This window comes from Branchiostoma floridae, chromosome 2, assembly GCF_000003815.2.
Source record: "Branchiostoma floridae strain S238N-H82 chromosome 2, Bfl_VNyyK, whole genome shotgun sequence".
Classification (NCBI taxonomy): domain Eukaryota; kingdom Metazoa; phylum Chordata; class Leptocardii; order Amphioxiformes; family Branchiostomatidae; genus Branchiostoma; species Branchiostoma floridae.
Window position 1 is genome coordinate 26,243,115 of NC_049980.1, and position 20,362 is coordinate 26,263,476.

Below are 20,362 nucleotides of genomic sequence, written 5' to 3' on the forward strand. Positions count from 1 at the left end.
CAGCTGTTGTAAAATTGTGTTGTCCAAACTCTGTTTTCATTGATATTGTGATGATGCTGATTATGATGAAAGTGTGTGTTGTGTTTTCCAGTTGGAAGTGTTTTCGGAGCGTGCGTACAACGGCGGAGCACCCACCATGTCCGGCATCGCGAAATGTCCGTTTGATCCGAGTCACAAGAACACCGCTGTCTTCGCAGGTAAGCTGAAGTCACTTAGACATGCTTTTGAACATTAACGCAGACAAAGGCAACACTTGTTTTGTTTTTCTAAAAGCACTGTAAAATTTTTAAAGTCCAAATCCAGGGCTCAAAATAGTTTCATTCAAATGTTTAGCTTGTACTGCCTAATCTAATCTGACTAGCAAGTAGCTTTGCTTGAGGAGGGGGTATTTGTGTTCTAGAAGTCTCTCAGTGTAACCCATTAAATTCTGGCATTATGATTTCCATTGGGGGTTTGTGAAATGAAACAAAGGACATGGGAATCAGGTCCCTAGAGGAGAATTGTTCTATGGCCAAGGTCACCTTCCGGAAGTTGTGGGGAGGGGGGCAGCCAGTTTGTGATGCTGTTTAGCAGCCAGTATGGAAAGGACGCCCAATTGAAAGTCTGAAGGTGTTTGTTTGCTCAAAGGAATACTGAACAGACTAAGCTCAGTAAGGAATACGTAATGGTCTGAGATGTAAGTCATTCCTCTGAGGAACACAGAACTGTCAAAACTTAGTCTTAATCCACTTAGGAATACCATGTAGTCTTCGCCAAGTCTAAGGAATACTGAACAATCAAAGATGAAGGTCATTTCCCGGAGGAAAACTAGATAGTTTAAGATTAAAGTTGTTCTTGAAAGGGATACTAAACTGCATAACATAAGGCTCTCATGAATACTAAACAGTCTTAAGTACAACTGATTCTTCCAAGGAACTCTGAGCAGTCTCACATGTAAGATGTGAGTTGTTCTTGTAAGGGATACTGACGGGATGTGAGCATTTAAGTTAGGTTCTGTGGGTTCTGCTTCATATGCTTCTCCTCTATCTGATCACCACTAGATACAGAAGCCCTTCCCTGTAATTGAATTTGCCAAGATAGGCAGGTGGCCAAATAGCTTTAATTTCCTCGGATGTTCAACTCCATTGCCGTACGAGGCCCGCTGGGTTCGACCTTTGACTAGAGCTGATAAAACGGGTGGAGAGTTTGGAATTGGGGGATTTGTTGGGCGTGCATAAAGGGTCAGGCAGGCAGGATGGCTGGCGAGATTGCAAGAAAGCAGCTCTCAGTTTCATCGTAAACCTATGCTGTAATCAGGTTACTGAAGTTCATCCGTGGACTGTACATTAATGACTGTGGTGTGCGCGTGAAAAGTAGTTGTCCCCTCTAGTCCTCTTGTAATGGATTTGTGACTACAGAATATAACCACAATTCAAAGGAGAGGAAGAAAACAGTGCACAGTAGGGTTTGGAAAGTTACTTGGAACTGTTTTTTTTTCTGAAAACATGCATGTATGTAAAACAGAATAAACACAATTCAGTGAAAACACTGTTTGCTTTGTGTCTTTTGGTTGGAAGCTGCACTTGGTTTAACCGTTGTAGATATGTGCGTTTGTTTATTTGTTTGTTTACCCTTTTGTTTGTTGCCCCACAGATGGGAAGTTGTACTCTGCAACCGTTGCGGACTTCACGGCGAGGGATACGGTGATCTACCGGAGTCTGGGGTACTCGGAACCGTACGACCCAACACTCAAGACAGAACAGTATGACTCCAAGTGGCTGAACGAGCCCAGCTTCATCAAATCCTTCGAACACGGCAACAAGGTCTTCTTCTTCTTCAAGGAAACCGCTGTGGAGTATATCAACTGTGGGAAGGTACTGAGAGTTTTGTTTGTCCTTTTACTACCATTTTTATGTTCAGTAGTTCCCAAAGTGAAAGCTGGGAGGGTCTTTTTCTTAACAATTCATATCTTCCATCTCCCCTCAGACGATCTACTCGCGTGTGGCCCGGGTATGTAAAGATGACCAGGGCGGTCAGCGCGTGCTGCAGAACCGCTGGACCACATACATGAAGGCACGACTGAACTGTTCCGTCCCCGGCGAGTACCCGTTCTACTTTGATGAGATCCAGGCCATGACAGACCTGATCCAGGTCGGAGACAGCTACCGCATGTACGCTGTCTTCACCACCCCACAGAACAGCATCTCAGGTACGTTTTCTTTATTTGTTTTTTAAGTTTACTCGTGGTTCATGTTTGCTAGGACCCTGCAAAGCATAATCTCTGGTACTATTTGACAGTCATTCCCTGTCAGTTTGTGGTATTTATTTGGAAATGTTCTGTGGCGATTGCACAGATGTTACAGGACTGGTTTACTGACTTTCATATGTTTTTTTTTTTCTCCCAGGATCGGCTGTATGTGCGTTTGACATGGAGAACATCACGGAAGCGTTCGATGGGAAGTACAAGGAACAGGAGACGACGCAGTCGACATGGCTGCCCGTCCCGCCAAACCGTGTGCCCAGTCCACGCCCCGGAAACTGCGTCAACAACTCCAAACTTGTTCCTGACACCACACTGAACTTCGTGAAGACACACCCGCTGATGGACAGCGCTGTTGGTGCCTGGGGCGGGGAACCGCTCTTCATCAAAACCGGATCGGCGCGGTTTACGGCCATCGCCGTGGATACAGAGGCAGGGATTGGGAATCACCTGGTGATGTTCATCGGCACCAACACCGGGAAGGTGAGACATTTCGCATTGTCATTTCGTTATCATGATGAGCCATCTTTGAGCCATCATTGGCATGATGAGCCTTCAGTCTTGTACGGCTTTCGAAGCATAATCCTTTAACACTACACAATCTTGTGACATGTATCTGGATAGTTGATGAATGAAGATGGCGGTGGTTTTGGTGTAGAAACATAATTGTAGACAGCCCTAGCAATATTCTGTACTACACCTAGAGAAAGATGTGTAAGAAGCAAATTTTAAGCCAGGAGCAGAAGCTGAGCCATGACTTGTCTTTGCCCAGGGACTTTTTTAAGAAACGTCATTCCTCTGTGCCCCTGCCTAGGTTTTTACCTGATTCCTTTACCAGGGGCCTAAGATATTGTTTGTTTCCTCAGGTTCTGAAGATCCTGTACGTTGATGGGAAGCAGATTTTCCTGGAGGAGATAGAGGTGATGGACCAGGACACCCCCGAGGGGGAGCGCTCCATCTTAAACCTGCGTCTGGTCCAGAAGACGCCACGTGAGAAGGTCCTGGTTGCCGTGACCCAGCGCAAGGTCGTCCAGGTGCCACTTGCACGCTGCCAGCGCTACAGCTCCTGCAGGTAAGGTCCCACCCCTCCTGCAGAGTGGTACAACCCACAGATGACACACATCCATACCTGATTTTGGACTGTTGCACTGTATAGAAAGGGGAGTAAATTCCTTTTTGTCGTATCTATCCATGTTCAGGACAAAGTCTAACCCCCAGTTGTTTCTTGCAGGTCATGTGTGAAGGCGCAGGATCCATATTGTGGGTGGAGCGGCGACAACAATGACTGTCGGGAGGCGTGAGTACACTTCACCTTTAAACTTTGTCAGATTGTCTTTGTGAAGCTAAACTGCAACAACGTGTTTAGAAGATGATTTTCTTTCTTGTAACAGGAACTGTCCTTAATTCCCAGACAGTGCTACAGAGACAGATTTCTGACGAATCTTGTCGTTTTTTCCAGTGTTTCCAACACCCTCCAAGACATTCTGAACGGAGATCACACCAGCTTCACCGGATATACCTGCTCAGGTGGGTCAGACATCATGTCTTCAGTCTCGCTAGTAGCAGGTCGGCTAGTGTCGGTCTTCTTAAACTCCTTGTAAATTTTATGCTGGCACTGCATTAAAGGAAGTTTCCTTACAGAAATCCAATCGAAACGAGCAAAAAAGCAAAACAGCCTTGCAGTTTTACTTTTTTTTGTAACATACATCAATAACTGTTATGGAACAATTTTACTACTTTCCAGCTTGAGAGAATGGACTCACCCGATTTTCGATGATATCTGATACATGTGTAACTCCAGTTGCTCAAAATATATGACCTCATAGATGCTTGATATTAGCAACAGTTAAAGACAGTTGAAAATTCAATTGTTTCCACTACATTATGTATGTAGTCCAACACAACTGAATGTTCTAACGTTTCTTTCTGTTCTTCCCTGCAGGATTCAGCGACTACGGAGGTAAGTTACGGTTCACTGTGGTGGCAGTGCCTTCAATACAGACATAAACATTCATGTACCAACACACTTGCAGACTCACAAACTACACAAATGTACAGTAGAACTTGTATGTGAGAAGTGATTCACAGCTATTTGTGCTGAAGACAGAGACTTATCGTGGTCAGGTTAACACAATCCTGCATGGCGTTCGTTGAAGAGGACATAGAGGACATAGGGACTTTCTTACTCCTCAACCATGGTAGTCACAAACATGCCATAATGACAGCTCCTGTGCATTATAACTGGGTAGATGGTATTTCTATCATGCTAAAGATCCAACTGCCAGTCAAAATAATTAAGATATTGTGACTTTAGTGCACATAAAAGTGATATAAAAACAATATGTCCCCCAAAAGTTTTAATACTGACGTTCCGGCATGAATTCCTCCCGTACTAAAGCCGTCTTTTTCAGCTACATTCTGACCTTCACAAGCTTTACTTGCCAAATCAGGCACTTTGATCCAGTCTAAATGTACTAAACTGAAAACTTTTTATATTCATCACAATTCCCTTTGTTGTTTTAATTTCTGTACTGTTATTTTTGTTTGTATGATTATTGTTTCCGTTGGTGTGCAACTTTTTTTCTTTGTTTTCTTTCCTTGGCCCAATAGATACGAGTCCACAGTCTACGCAGGCTCCGTGTGAATGCCGATCTCCGGGTTAGTAAGACCACACATCTCCCTAGTCTCTGCCTAACTACGAGACTCTCCATTCCACTGCAAACCCTCCCTCCACTCTCTGCTCTGTTCTCTAAAATCTATCAGTGACAGTTAAACTCTGTACGTCCGAGCCAGAGTTGAGATAAGCTTGCAGGTAGGCAGGCATGTGCACAGTACAACAGGGTGGCTGAAGGATGATAACCTTGATATCATATATTATAACACACCTTATCATTTACAGTTATAACACCTGTCAGGTACATGTAACATGCCTGAAATGTCATGTACATGTACAGCTTAAACACCAGTTAGAGTAGGGGGTATGAAAATGGGAGGGTTTAGAGACGCTGGGTTTTTTCCATGGTAAGTCAGTATTCGGCCTAAATAAGTTGTTACTCTGCTGGTATGATTGATTGCCATTCTGGTCCTGAAGAAATTACTAGGTTCCCTGTAGCACTGACATTGCCCGGACGTGGAGTAATTGAGTTTATCTCTAAGATGTAATTATGACTGAACCACATCTCTACAGCGTGGCTACCATCCAGCTCTTCAGAAAGTCTAAAGCTTGGTTAACACGTCCTGCTTGGGTACCAGGTGCTTTCAGATAGTGGTGCTTTCCCTGTACAAACTGTGCATGATAGGGAACTGCTCTCCTGGCTCTCTTCTGATCAAATTCTGCCTGTAGTATACATGTAACTGTCTAACAGGTTGTAAGGTGTCCAAACTTGCCATGGTGTTTCGTCAACTGACACAATGGAGGGTCTTCCTTTCACCGTCCTCTTTAAAACTTAAGGAAAATAATTGTGTAAACAAGGAGTCATTATATGTACTGAACTGTAAGGAGTTCAGTTATTACAATTGATAATCCTGTCAGTAAGCGTTAATGTATGAGGATAAGTGTAAGTGGTGAGGCAAAAGAACTAATGCGGTGGTGGTAAGTTGGTGGCAGGATGTGGGGATGATGGCTCGGTGCTTACTGGCTTCTTTGCTTGCAACCTTCAGTCTTAGAGGTAGTTCCCTTAGCGGACGAGGATGAGGGAGGACCCCAGGCAGTGTCGGATCTGGCTGAACAGCTTTTGGAAGGATTTGACACAGCTTCAGCTGTAGAGCAGACTAAGACTGCAGTGAGCAGGATGTATGGAGGAAACACGAATCTCGAGATCGTCATCCGCAGGCACGGGGAAGTTTTCGGCGAGACGGCGCAGAGCCTGTACCAGAGGCTGGTGTTGATGTGTGACAGTAAAAAGTCCAGTCAGATGCAGACACACCAGCACATGAAGCAAGAGTGGGGCTGCCTGCGACGCTGCCTCCTGCGCCACCACCGTGATGTCATGACTGTGGGTCACCTGACATCGCAGGAGCGGTATGACATCCTGGACGCGATGTTGTCGGTGGTGTATGACATCGCCATGGAGACAGTGTTCAGCCTCGTATCGCGCCGGGTGAGTGACAACGTGACGGCAGAAAGGCAGACATACGGACTGCTTCTGGACGAGCTGCTGCTTGACCGGTACAACCACACCTGCAACTCCTCCCGCATGTACCACCGCAACCGCCTGGAGATCAACATCCTCGAGAGCTTCCTGGTTCGGGAGGATCAACAGATGCTGCTGAACTCCTCCCGCCTCCAGCTGCTCCGGGGCATCCACCGCTCCGCATCCCGTTTCCTCCAGGCAGAGCAGAACCTGGCAAAGTACGGCGAGCGGCTGGTGGTGAAGTGGGCGAAGCTGACAAAGATGATGGTGCGCCATGATGCGGACCTGCAGGTCCAGTACAACCGGACGGTGCAGCCGGTCGTGGACATCATCCAGGACCTGAGCCCCGCGGAGAAGGAGAGGGCCAAGTGGCACGTCTTCAGCAACACGGTGACTAAGGTGGTGTGCCGGGCGCTCCTTCAGCTGTCGGGGACGGAGTGTAAGGAGGAGGAGACGGGGAAAAGACGCTGCATGAGCGAGGAGGTGATGGAGGAGATCGACACAGATGATGATGAGGAGGAGCAGGAGGAGGGAAGTGGTGCTGATGCTGAATCAGGGATAGTTAGCTGGGTCATATCTCCTGGGTGGAAGGAATGGAAAAAACAACAGGAAAGGATGCGAAGGTTCATACTAAGAAGTCCTTGAAAGTGAACTGTAGCTGTAGCAGTAATACAGAAATTGCAGTGACTGTTCACAATCCCAGCAACAGTGCTATTTTGAGCATTTGGCTAACACTAAAACTTTGTTAAATGATATTTATGAAATAGCTTATGACATCAGAAACACAACACAAGTGTAGAACTGTATAGACTTTGTAAAAGTACCCGATCATTGCTGTTGTTTGTAAGTCACTTTCTGCAGTAGACAGTCTTTTCCATGACAGAAACCTTCAAAATACCTCAAACATTGTGGAATTGGGTTGTTAAGATGTAAGAAACGTAAGATGTTAAATGTTGCATTTTGTTTCACAACATATTTATCTATCTTTAGCGTACTTGATGATCATCTAAATAGTGTACCTTGAAATTGAACTTTCTGATAGTAGTTCATGCAAATTCAAATTGTCATAAAGTATAATGTTAAGATATTAATATGTACAGAAAATCTGGCATGAGACTTGTTTTGCTTATGGTCACAATAACATGCTGCACATTCTAATAGTAAATTGTTAAGTCTATGACAATCAAGAGCTATATTTATGATGTTGGGACCAATGTTAAGGTGGTGTGCACGACATAGATAAGGGTGGTGGAAGGAGATGGTGCAATTAGCATCGTTTTGTGCAAAAACATGAACATATCATTTTCAGAGTGAATGACTTGATTATATATTTTTCTATTGTAATGTACGTTTAATTAATAGTTGATAAATGTCAGACCGTACTTAAGTTGCCTGGCAGAAAACATCAAAGTGCTAAGTGTTACATGTAGAGTTCCTTTTCAAAAGTTTACAGGTTCGTATTCATTGCTTGTATGTGAAGTTAAAGTTACAAGTTATACTTGATTGCAAAGCTTAGTTCATAAATCACACATTTTCGCAGGCACCAGACATATGTTTTGGGCAACGTTTTGAGTACTAAGTAAGGACTATAAATGAAAATTTAACTTGCAGTATATCTGTAAAAAGTTATTTATTTATTCATGTATCAGCAGGAGTTTGCAGTATGTAGGGTCTAAGGGGGAAATTGTGCAATTAACATACTATTTGTACATTGTAATCAGACAAAAGTTTATACCTTATACATGTAATACTATGGTAAGGAGAAGACAATTTCTATTCTCAGAATTAAAATCTATGTTCCTACTTGTGGTTTGTCATGGAATGTGTACAGAAAAAGGAGATGAGATTGATTTGGTGCTAGTTTGATTGATTTGGTGCTACTTTGAAGTAAAGCTATAATGCATACAGGAACAATTAGGTTTAGGGTTGGCAAATAGGGATGGTTGGGCACATGTGTGTATAGAGTTGCCAAGTTATCAAAAGGCAGCATTTCTGTTCCCTGTCAGACTTACAATGTGAGAGATCAGTCAGTCACATCGTACAGTATAGTAACAGCGTCTGTGGAAACATCCCTAGTTCGTTAGATCTACCAGAGTAGAACTACATGTCACTGTGCACATAGCTGTACCTGCAAGTTAGACAATTGATACTAGGCTGTCACTGAGTTTTTCAAACTTCCTCAAATCTCCATCTAAACCTCCTACATTTGCTCCTCCAGTAGCCTCCTGCTAGACGCTTTGAGAGATACCTTTTTAATGCATGCCTTGGAGACATACGTCTCAAACATGGCGATAAATGTGTACATTGTAAATTCTCTGATCAAGCCCAATGTGTATGCTAACCTGTGACGTGTAACAGCGTACTCTCTGAAACTGCCTGCTAACTGTAAACTAACCAAACCACTGGCATGGTCAATAAACTACTGCATGATCTTGGCCTAATCAAAATATAAGAACCACACTGTTGATTCTCCTATAATGGTAATTCCACTGATAACTAAAGCGATAGGGGGCAATGGGAGTGTTGTGTCCTGACGGTGCTTTTCGTGCATGTACTGTACAGGCCCCCCGACCACTTCCCAAGTCACCCTCCACACCACCGGCCCCGGGGAGGTCACTTCCCCCACCACGTCGCCTGTACCACTCCCCAGTCAGACAGACCCCCCCGGGGTCCAGCTGGGAGAGACGGTTGAAATGCCTCCGGGCAAAGTCGAGCAGACAGTGGTCAAGCCACCCGGTAAGGCCCTGTCGTTCTCAACTACTTACAATGGTGGCAGCAAGATTGTGTTGGGTAGATTTTCTGTCTGAGCTCTTCAGTTGTGCTCTTTCCACAGACTTGACAAAAGCAAGCATCTTCTTACCACGACACGATTGTTCTGTCTGTGTTCTCTGTTCTGTACATGGCCAAGATGTGGCGTTACTTAAGGCATCTTTCTTTTCCTTGTGTGTCGGTTTTGCGAGTGTGTGTATCCGTGGAAACGTGCTTGCTGCTGTGCGATTGCTAAGTGCAAGCCTCGCCTCACACTAACCGAGTCTCAGCATCGGCTAACCCATCTCTCAACACAAACCATTCATGCCATGTAGTACCCTCCTCTGCTCCTACACCCCCCCCCCACCCCCAAGGCATGCTTGTGCCGTGTAATGTCCACCCCTTTCAGTTCCCCCCTCCCTTCCCCGCATGATTTTGCCTTGTGGGATCTTGCTTGCTACCATTGTAGAGGAGTTCGACGGGCCATGGCTTGAGTCAATGCATGCATAAATCGGTCCAGAGGATGTTCGGTTGTTTAACCTGCCATTCCAATGTTCATCTTCACCTTTAACCTGTCATGTGCCATGGACATGAGTACATGGGTCATCTGTAGTGGCACCGGTCACTGGGTGGTGGTGGGTGGTGCAATCAGTGTAACCAAAGAAATCAGCACACTGAAACCGTCCGTCCTGTCACCTAATTTCAATAATTTCTGACACATTATTCCATATGACCAGTAGCACTAATTTCACATGATTTGTATGTTGATAACAGTTGCGTTCTATTGTTTGAAGGTTTGACACACGGTGAATTATTTGGTTATTGGTGGGTGATTGTGTATCTTAACTGTCAAAGCCACGACTGATTGTACTTAGAATTGACACATTTCTGTTTATGGGGATTTCAGACAACATGGTATGAATTCTTGCTTCCTTTAACAAGTGACAAAAAAAACATACTGGGTTTGAGGAAACCTCTGCACCAGTGGAAGCCTGACATGGTTTGGCCCCGCTCGAAACTGAAACAGGAAACACCTTTCCAGGTCCTCTCTGAAGTATTTTAAAGATTAAGACAGTTTCTGATTGTGTCCACTGTCTGTGTATGTTGCCATGGCAACACTTCCTGTCAGCTTCCATGGTCCAGAGCAGAAAGCTCAGAAAGCATGAAAAAGGGTCTTCCTCAATACTGTTGTAAAGAAGCAGCAGGTCTTATACTAAATACAATCACCGTGGCAGTGGCACCTGTATGATAAGGTGTAGCAACTGCTTGAACCATTGACCAACTTCTTTAGATAATCAAATGATGCAGAAGATTTTTTTTCTTTTCTGTCTTTCTAAGCAATGTTGACCTGAACTTATGATGTTAGCATTTAGGGCACGAAGAAAATTTTCAGATTCTCTTGCTGCTGAAACAAAAAAGATAAGTACATACATTGCAGAAAGCTTATTTAAAATTGCTGATCAAAGAAGCAAGCTGTGATACTAAGTTCTGCTCCAGCATAGGTGACCAAAGCTGAAGGTTCTGTTATTCCTTAGGTGGTGAAAGTCTTATCTTCAAGCAGATTTCTCGGTGGTAAAATTGCAACTGTTGGCCTCTTCAGTGGCCGATGGAGATAGTCTGACCGGCAGATACTATTTTGCCACCGGAAGATATGCTTGGAGATTTGTGAAAGTGGTGCTGTAGTTGTTGTGAAAGTGCTTATTGTTCCTCAGATGGAGAATGTGAAAGTGCTGCTGTATCTCATCATATGTCTCTGTTTCTTCTCCAGACTTGCACGTGTCATCGCAGGTTGGTTCTTATCCCGGAGGTTCCCCGACGACCCTTGCGTTGGCCATTGTGTTCTCCGTGATCGGCGGGGTGATTCTGGGTGTGCTGGTGACGTACTGTGTGGTGTGCCGCCAGGGCGGGAAGGACTCGCATGAGAGCCACACCGTCGTGGAGGTGCCGGCCTCTCCTCCCCGGGAGAAGAACGAATTCCCCAAGAACGGTTCCCTGAACAATCTGGCCGACACTTGCAACTACATCAACAACACAAAGAAGCAGGACAACTACAAGGTGCGCAACGAGAACTTCAACCACAACCAGAATGCCAACGGTTCGCCGTCTTCCGTCCCAAACGGCACGATTCCCAATGGCTCCCCCGGGCAGATGCCCCACATGCATGGGAAAGACCCGTCGGACATCCGGAGAGAGAGCCTGATCGACCGCGAGCGGATGGCCGTGAGTGGGTACGCCACGCTAGACCGGGACATGACCACCCCCAGGAAGCTGCCTGGCGTCCCCTCCGATACGTCACCAAAGCACCGGTATTCCAGGGCACACGGCCCCATCAACCCTAATGAGTACGATATGGGAGAGTTCATCACACCACCGAAAGTCCCCACCAAACAGACTCTTCCCCCCAGGGTGCCCCCCAAGGCAGGGACGCTCGGCAGGGACGGCAGGCCCAAGCCCATGGGACCCAAGCCGGTACCACCCCCCAAACCTCCACAGTTACGGATGCAACAACACCATCATCACAGACATGCAGACTCGTAGGGGGGGTGCACGAGGGGGGGGGGGGTGAAGGGACAGACTGAACTTGTTTTTACAAGAAAAACTGAAGAAATGAGGAAGAAAAAAAGATGAAATGATGAGGACTTGAACTCATAGGTGTACAGAGAAAGACTGCAGAATGAACTGCAGACCACACGTGTGCGTGTGAGAGAACGGACGAACGGACAATACGGGGCTGCAAGACAGCACCCCAGGACTGCAAGTAGCTCAAATCACTGGCTGGGTCAGGGTTTGTGTAGGGCCAAGATTCTTTGTTGTCTTCTGCTCCAGTGAGACATGGTTTTGCCGCTCATCGACATCGGTCATGCAAACTGACTCATGTATGTTTAATGCCTGTTGACCAGAAACTGTGTGCGTCAAGCAGGCATGGCAACTCGGCTGTCAATTTTGACATACGCAATACGCAGTTCAGGGCAGGCCCAAACTTTCTGCATGAACACTAAGTACAGACGAAAATCCGTCTGTAGTTCCCTTCAGATCTCGATGTGGGCAAGACCCAGTGTCTCGATGGAGTCGTTGGCCAGCTGTGACTGCACACTGCCGTCTTGTTTCTTATATGGTTGTGCAACATTCTGATATCATGACACCAGAACCATTTCATATCCTTATATGGAGATGGGCCGATGTACTAACATAAGCCTGCAACTGCCGGCAATTTTAATGTTGTACAGTGTTTGAAATGTGTATGTATATATACTTATATGATTTTATCACGTCACATTTTAATGGTTGCTTTTCAAATGTAAATATTACGGTTTTAGTTTTGTACTTAGCAATGCAAGTGCCTCAGACTCTGAGGGTCAGATGCGACAGAACCAGTATTGTAACACAAGATTTGGTTTGGGTTGAATTGTGACGTTTTCTGCATGTCAGGAGGGAAGTCAAACTTCGCCATCTCCTGATGCCCAGGAAAAAGGGACCCCGTAGTGTGGTTTTAGCCATTAGCGTGACACCAGAAACCATGTCAGATTTTGGGACCATAGTTTATCTGAATATTTTATGGAGTGCTCTCTGTCCTATTTCAACAGACAATAAATAGTCTGTGGCGTTATTTCTTAGAGAGCAAAAATGGGGGAAAAACAACAGCCAATTTGGCCTGACTGGTCCGGTGATAGCACCTTAGTTTGTTTTTATATTACCCCAAATATGATATTTGAGTCCAGACTACTTCCCATGTGGGTGGAACTATAAGTAGTGTTTCCTACACAAGTACTGTAGTTCTTTATCAGGATAGCAAATAGTTTTACATGTTAGTAGTATTAGTAAGAACATGTCCTGGACCTGAGTTTGTACCATGACCGTCCTTCCTCCAACATGACATGTGTCGATTCGACACCGACACTCTTGTTGCTGACATCTTCGTTGCCAGTGACGACTAATTGTACATAGCACATGCATTTTGTCGTTTTCCGCCATTGTTGCCAAGGCCTGTCATTTGAGCCGCGCTTGCACGTGTGGGAGTGAACCGTGATGATTTTTCCGGCCCGTTTGACCGTTAGAGTAAGTAGGACTCTCCGTAAGACCATATCAATGGACTCTGAACCGACCAGGTCTGGGGTAGACACAGGCTGACAGTTCCAGACGTTTCACATACAGGGACAAAAGTTTTTGTCACGTAACAAAGTCAAAGCTTTAGACTAGAGTTTCATTTCTCTTACACAGTTTGATAACCAAATTGCTCCTTTCGAAAACAGTGGTCCCCAGGTTGTCTGCAGAGTGAAAATGTTTTTGCTGTTCGAAAACAGAAAGAAATTGCGTTCTTATCCATTGGAGAAGTGACAGCCTAAAGTAAGGACAGCCCATACAAGGGAGAACCCACCTTACCCCAGGGAATAGAGCTTATCCCGGGGACAACTTACCAAGCCCTGGGGACAACCCAGCTACAGTGTCTGAGAACTGAACTCTAGTGACAAACCTGAGCTAGTAGGGATTACAGGAGGATTAGACACAGAAGTGTGTGTGAGAATTATTTCAGATACGGGACAAACCATCAGTATAGGGGTGTGATCTAACTGAAAATATTGTATTTAAGATATCCTGTATCTTCTCTAATGAAATGTATAATTAGATTGTCTTTAAACATAGAAAAGCTCCCCTTTAAGTGATGGTCTGTCCCGACATGTTATTGCACCGTGTCTGGTTGTACAAATCTCGAACTAATCAAAAATCTCAGACGAGTTTTATTTTTGTATGTGAGCATTGGAAGGCTAGCTTAAAACACTAGAATCACGCTTGTAGGTATAGACTCCATACTGCTGGCTAAATTACCTGACTACTGCCGTGAAATTGCCCATGCTGTAGAGCCAATCACTGCCGTGGAACCAGGCTTTTCACTGCCGTGGAATCAGGCTTGTCTAGCCGTTCTTTTCTGCTATTAAACAGTCTGATGTAAATGATACTGTGTGTGTTTTTCATAAATAGATAGATAAATAGATAGGAGTAGATAAAGAATGAGTTTGATATGTTCATTAAAATAATAGTAGCCTATCCTAAAATGTGGAAAAGATGGAAATGAAATACCTATTCACGCCATATTCTTTATAGTCAGAAAATGGGGCTTGATTTTTTAGGTAGCATCCCCTGAATGCTCCAAATCTGATGTGTGCAGAAAAATACATTGTCAAATTTCAAGACAACAAAGCATGTAACAAAAAGGGAGAAAACATGCATGGTATCAACCAACAAGTCTTCTTACCTTTGTCAAGAAGGTTATGTTGTGTGTATCTTAGTGAGCATGATATTTTTAAATTCCTGGGCGAATATTCTTGATATTAGCAATATGGGTAGGTCTTGATGAGACCTCGAAATGTTTAGGATTGGGGGCCCCTAGTAAATTTTTTAGGTACTGCAGCAGATCTTTCAGTTTTGTACATATTGTCATGGGCCATGGGGATTTACGAGTGGTTGGTTTTGACCCCCTTGCTAGTGACTTTTATTGACTACAATAGCCGACTTTGTTTGAGTTTGGAAGAAGATAATGTGTTGACAGATTGTCATGATTTTTGGTGTGATTACATAATATGGTAAATAAGCAAATCTAATTTACATACATAATGAAAGTATCCCATGATAGGACTCTCAAACCCCAAGTGCTCAAACCCATTGTGTATAGAGAGGAAGATCTATAGATCTCAATTTTGCAAATGATCAAATTTGCATGATTTTGCAAAATAAAGTTTCACAGTGGTAGATTTGAATTTTATCATAATACATTTGGAAGGGAAGCAAGTCAGGCAAGAATGCAGCTACTTATACCCTGGTCAAAACAGCGAAAAGTGCAGGCATTAAGCAACACGAAGAAATACATTTGGCAAAGGCGTGGGTTCATCAGTCTGAGTCAAGGCTGTGTACAGAAGTGGTCCCTTGTGGCATCAATTTTGCACTGAGCAAACTCATTGAACAGAAAGCACAGAATGTGACGCAACTGCAAATTTATTCAACCTACAAGTTAAAGATAAAGATCAACATAATTCTTGATATGCAGGCAGAACATATAGTCTACATGGTTGGTGACGTGACTGTTGTGTCTTAAACGGTTACATTGGTTTGACAGGTGTTACATGTTTCACTGGAATTAAAGGTTTGAAGTTACAGGTTGACTGGAGTTCCGTGTTTGGATTAACAGGTTTGACAGTAATATGTTATTGGAGTACGTTTTCTAACACCTTTTGTATCTTGTAGAATTCTCTGCAACTAAACCTGGCAGTTTTGCCATGTACTTCTGTCAAGTTGTGACAAGCTGAAACCTGTTACATTCCTCTGGTAGCAGTGTGTGGAGTTCTGTTGCCTGACTTGATCCATGTTTCAATGGATGATTTAGTATTTCTAGAATATATCGGATAAAATGGATATTGAATATTTTCAAAGAAGTTGCAAGTATTCTGGAAATATCTTTCTTATGAAGCTCGCTTAAGTTCTAAGCTAAATCAATATTCCTCAGATTAGCTGAGTACAAATGGCATTATCATATCAGAAAAAGACTCAGCCGCATCTTGGTTTAAACTAAATAAATGACTATTTATAGCTAGCCCTTGATAATAGCCTTCGTTTAGTTGGGTAGCTCTGGCTCTATACAGCTGAATAAATCAAATGAAAAAAGTTACTGGTAACATCCTGGGTATCCATAATCCTTATCAGATCAGTTACCAGCCTCTCACCCATCATGACGGAACGTTTTAAGTTTCAAGGTTTACCTTTCTTGATATAACATGTCCATTGCTACTGCCAGTTAGTCCATTAATGTCAAAGTAGAACATGTCGTGTAGAATATGGGTGATCGCCAAGATAAACCAGAGGGAAACATTGGTGTGTGACCACACGGTGGGTGAACACTAAGGTTAACCAGAGGGAAACACTGGTGTGTGACCACACAATGGGTGAACACTAAGATTAACCAGAGGGAAACATTGGCAGGGCTCGAAATTCGTTTCGGGGATTAGGTGCACTGGTGCACCCAACCTAAAAAATTGGGTGTACCAAACAATTTTTGGGTGCACCACATAAAATAATTAGAGGATTAGGTAGAAAAACCTTACTGTTCCTCTTCTGGGCATCTAAAATTTTGATGAATCCAAATTGAACTTCAAATTCTTAAACAAGTAAGTTACTATGACAGATATTTTATTATATTTCTAACAGTTGGATGTCAAGAATATGGTGCATACTAGTATGTATAGGTAAACCTACGAAAATATTTGGGTGCACCCTGTGCACCCACAGAAAAAAATTGGGTGCACAGCTCAAATTTTGGGTGCACCTGGGTGCACATGCACCCAGTATTTTGAGCCCTGATTGGTGTGTGGAGCCACAATGGGTGAACACTAAGATTAACCAGAGGGAAACATTGGTGTGGGACCATACGATGGGTGAACGTGAAGATTGACCACAGGGAAACATTGGTGTGGGACCACATGATGGGTGAACACTAAGATTAACCAGAGGGAAACATTGGTGTGGGACCACATGATGGGTGAACACTAAGATTAACCAGAGGGAAACATTGGTGTGTGACCATACGATGGGTGAACGTGAAGATTGACCACAGGGAAACATTGGTGTGGGACCACATGATGGGTGAACACTAAGATTAACCAGAGGGAAACATTGGTGTGTGACCATACGATGGGTGAACGTGAAGATTGACCACAGGGAAACATTGGTGTGGGACCACATGATGGGTGAACACTAAGATTAACCAGAGGGAAACATTGGTGTGTGACCATACGATGGGTGAACGTGAAGATTTACCACAGGGAAACATCGGTGTGGGACCACATGATGCGCTAAGATTAACCAGAGGGAAACATCGGTGTGGGACCACAATGGGTGAATGCTAAGATTAACCAGAGGGAAACATCGGTGTAGGACCACACGATGGGTGAGCGCTAAGCAGACCTGAGTACTACATCCGGGCAACATAGTGACGGATTGTCAGACAGTCGTCATCATGGAGTAACCATGTCGCCATTAACTACTGTATGTACCTTACTTAAATTTCATATTATTAAAGTTGCGTCACAATCCACATTAGAACGTCTTCAGTGTGTGTCATGCCTTAGGAAACCAGGGGGACCTTCCTACACCACATCTGCAGATGGATAGAAAAAAGACCATCTCAATTTTCAGAACATCCTCAGGCTGTCTTTTTGCGACTACTTTTATGCCTAATAATATATATAATCTACTTCGCAAAACGCTTATCCTTTTGCTTTCTATGCTTTTATCTCTACTTGTTTATACAAACTAGACATATTTACCGTTCTACGTTATCACATCTGTTAGTTTCCTTGCAATTAGCTATATGGAATGTATTTGCAAAGAATCTATCTTTGTCTTTGTCTCTTCCATGCACCTCATAGTCTATTTCTCTTATTCTACATACATTGTATTTCTTTCTGCCTGTCTGGTGCTAGGCGACCCTCAGTTTCAGCATTCATGAAAGCATATCTCACTTGCATTGTTTTATTGATAACTTACCATAGCAGCATTTTATCTTGTTTCCCCCCCAGCAGCATTCCCCATCCCCACATCTGTCGGTAGCCACCTGATATCCGCGGTCGCAGCTGCCTGGGTCACAGGCCGGAGATGTCCCTTCCCAGTAGCACCCTGGAACAGCGCACACAGGCAGACCGGGTTATGGGCATTTATGCTAATTGTTGCTAAGTACTATTATGTCATGCATGGACCGCGATAACATTTGATACATGACCATGTTCCTGACCGGGTAATGAAAAGCCACGTCATACAAGCTTCGAAGTTTTATCACACAGGCTTCCATCATATAATACTCTGCGCACACCGAGATTGGCACGGTCGAAAATTCGAATACCTGAGTCGGATGTTGGAATGTGCTGTTGTATAAACAATTTTTGTTCGAGGCACCAAATTTTCTCAACCTCTTGGGCATTTGGTATGGAAACATATGTTTTCTCAGGTGGGTGAGACATAAATAGAATACAACGCGGTGTATTCAGCATCACCGAATACACCGGTCCCAGCGCCACACGATCTCACGTCGCGCCACGCAATCTCAGGTCGGATCACCCTCCGGCCTTCGCCCTTTGGGCGATCTGACCTGAAGTCGGGCTTTGACCTCAGGCGATACGGAATACACCGTGTTGTATTCTATATGCCTAGCTTACACATAGCCGAACATGACCTCCTTACCATGGCCGGGTGATTCGGAGCTGGGTCAGCTAGTGTTCGGCTTGGTCGGCTGACATTCGGTTTAGTCGGAGTACGTTATTTACTGGTCGGGAGTTGTTTGGCGGTAAAGGGTTTAGGCTTGGCCTAAAACTGGTCAGATTGCTCCCAAACTATCACTGACCTGGTGGTCGGGAGCCAGTTTGATTATGTTCGTCTGTGTGTAAGCTGGGCGTAATGTATGTCTATGTTGACTCACTGAATACATAAACAAAAATATTCTGCTGGTTTTGCCTCCCTGAAATCCTTGCTTGTAACTTAGATGCCTTCTGAATCTATCATCAATATATCAACGTTTTTTTTAGCGTAATGTGAACAAGAATGGTTATATACTACTATGTAAATACGTGTAGATAATACTTACTTTGGCAGGAGGTTGATCCAGCTACACTGTTAGAGTCAGACGGGCACTGACGACACCAGCTGGCCCCGGCCGTGTTGCTGTAGGTCCCAGCCCTGCAGCGCTGGCAGCTGGTAGACCCGGAATATAAGCTGTACCATCCAGGCTGGCACTGCTGGCAGCTGGTGGACCCGGCCGTGCTGCTGAACTCTCCTGGCGGGCACTGGTTGCACGCCGTCCCGTCCGCCCTGCTGTACGTCCCCGCCGGACAGATCTCCTCCACTTGGTCTCCCAGTACACACCTGTAGCCGGGCTGACAGGGCCGGCAGGTGAAGGTGCCAGCTGTGCCACCTGTGTCTGCAATGATAATGTCAAGTCAATATTGATGCTCTTACAGAGATTGTCATGACAACAAACAAGTACCTACAAACAAGTACCTACTTTGGCAACCTTAACCCAGGATTGAGGTTTGAAAATTCGTTTCCCCACAAGAACTATCATACAGTGGAGCCACGCTCACTGATAGCTTTAACAACACATGGAGGTAGATGTGCACAGGTTAGGTGTGATAGGTTGTAATATTTGTAACACCACCCCTGCACGCAGAAGGTAGGTCATACCGGCTATTTATATACAATATATACAACATGGTGGCGAGAATTATCTTTGTCACTTATGGATTTTACTTTGGCAGCTGAATGTACCATTTCCGAATTGCCAGTGGAGAAACAACTAGTCTACTTATACATGGCAAGAAATTGGACATTGTGAAACATGGGGCATTTCCAAACCTAACAGAAGACCTAACGTAGAATGATATTGTACCCAAGGGAATTCACCGATTTTTGCAACACAATCCACCTTACATGCCAATCAGGTACTTGAATTTCATGTTGTCTGGGTGGGACAGTATACACATTTTCCATCAACCCTTCGTCCAAAACCCTCCACAGCCTAACAAGGGACACACGCCATCCTGACACAAGAGGGACACCGAGTCTCAAGCAAACCTTACATAACGGCATTAGCACGGGTGGTCCTTCTTAACAAGACACAAGACACATGCAACCAAGTTTTTCCACCTTACGTTACGAGCCGCGATTTTTTCGTCAACCCTTACGTTACGGAAGCCTGTCCGCTATCTCGAGCTGCGATGTTTTCGTCAACCCTTACGTTACGGAAGCCTGTCCGCTATCTCGAGCTGCGATTTTTTAGTCAACCCTTACGTTACGGAAGCCTGTCCGCTGTATCTAGCTGCGATTTTTTTGTCAACCCTTACGTTACGGAAGCCTGTCCGCTATCTCGAGCTGCGATTTTTTAGTCAACCTTTACGTTTTTCTTTTATTTATTTATTTCTTCCTCAAACGTACATAGGCAGGGAAATACACACATGGTATACCCTGAATTGCGTAGGTTTGTTACAAAGAAACTAATACGTGCAGAATGTCAACAAACAAAAATACATAATATATTAACAAACATCTAAGCATAGATCCGAACTCACAGCGGTAATGCTAGGAAATAGAGTCATTATAAAGTCTGACTGCAGTGTGGAGGAACGTTACGGAAGCCTGTCCGCTATCTCGAGCTGCGATTTTTTAGTCAACCCTTACGTTACGGAAGCCTGTCCGCTATCTCGAGCTG

At 44.4% G+C, this 20,362-nt stretch overlaps 2 protein-coding genes across 13 annotated transcripts in view; one reads left to right on the top strand and one right to left on the bottom strand.

Moving 5' to 3' along the window:
• The window catches only part of LOC118409584 (semaphorin-1A-like), an 85,844-nt gene extending 71,772 nt beyond the window's left edge, over positions 1–14,072 (top strand). For 9 of the 12 annotated variants that reach the window (XM_035810700.1, XM_035810699.1, XM_035810708.1 and 6 more), the window contains 10 exons: positions 92–197; positions 1,633–1,853; positions 1,966–2,188; positions 2,385–2,722; positions 3,106–3,311; positions 3,471–3,536; positions 3,699–3,766; positions 4,182–4,199; positions 4,850–4,897; positions 5,900–8,175. In XM_035810700.1, the coding sequence (XP_035666593.1) occupies positions 92–197; positions 1,633–1,853; positions 1,966–2,188; positions 2,385–2,722; positions 3,106–3,311; positions 3,471–3,536; positions 3,699–3,766; positions 4,182–4,199; positions 4,850–4,897; positions 5,900–7,017 (2,412 nt within the window). In that variant the 3' untranslated portion in view covers positions 7,018–8,175. Of the gene's footprint in view, positions 1–91; positions 198–1,632; positions 1,854–1,965; positions 2,189–2,384; positions 2,723–3,105; positions 3,312–3,470; positions 3,537–3,698; positions 3,767–4,181; positions 4,200–4,849; positions 4,898–5,899; positions 8,176–8,934; positions 9,109–10,888 lie in introns of those variants that run through there. The other 3 variants (XM_035810709.1, XM_035810710.1, XM_035810711.1) reach the window with 3 other exon arrangements.
• A 1,015-nt stretch (positions 14,073–15,087) lies between these two features.
• LOC118409583 overlaps positions 15,088–20,362 on the bottom strand; it is a 31,394-nt gene continuing 26,119 nt past the window's right edge. The window contains exons 23-25 of the mRNA XM_035810698.1: positions 18,743–19,075; positions 17,653–17,781; positions 15,088–17,263 (exon numbers count right to left, since the gene is read on the bottom strand). Of these exons, the coding sequence (XP_035666591.1) occupies positions 17,253–17,263; positions 17,653–17,781; positions 18,743–19,075 (473 nt within the window). The 3' untranslated portion in view covers positions 15,088–17,252. The remainder of the gene's footprint in view (positions 17,264–17,652; positions 17,782–18,742; positions 19,076–20,362) is intronic.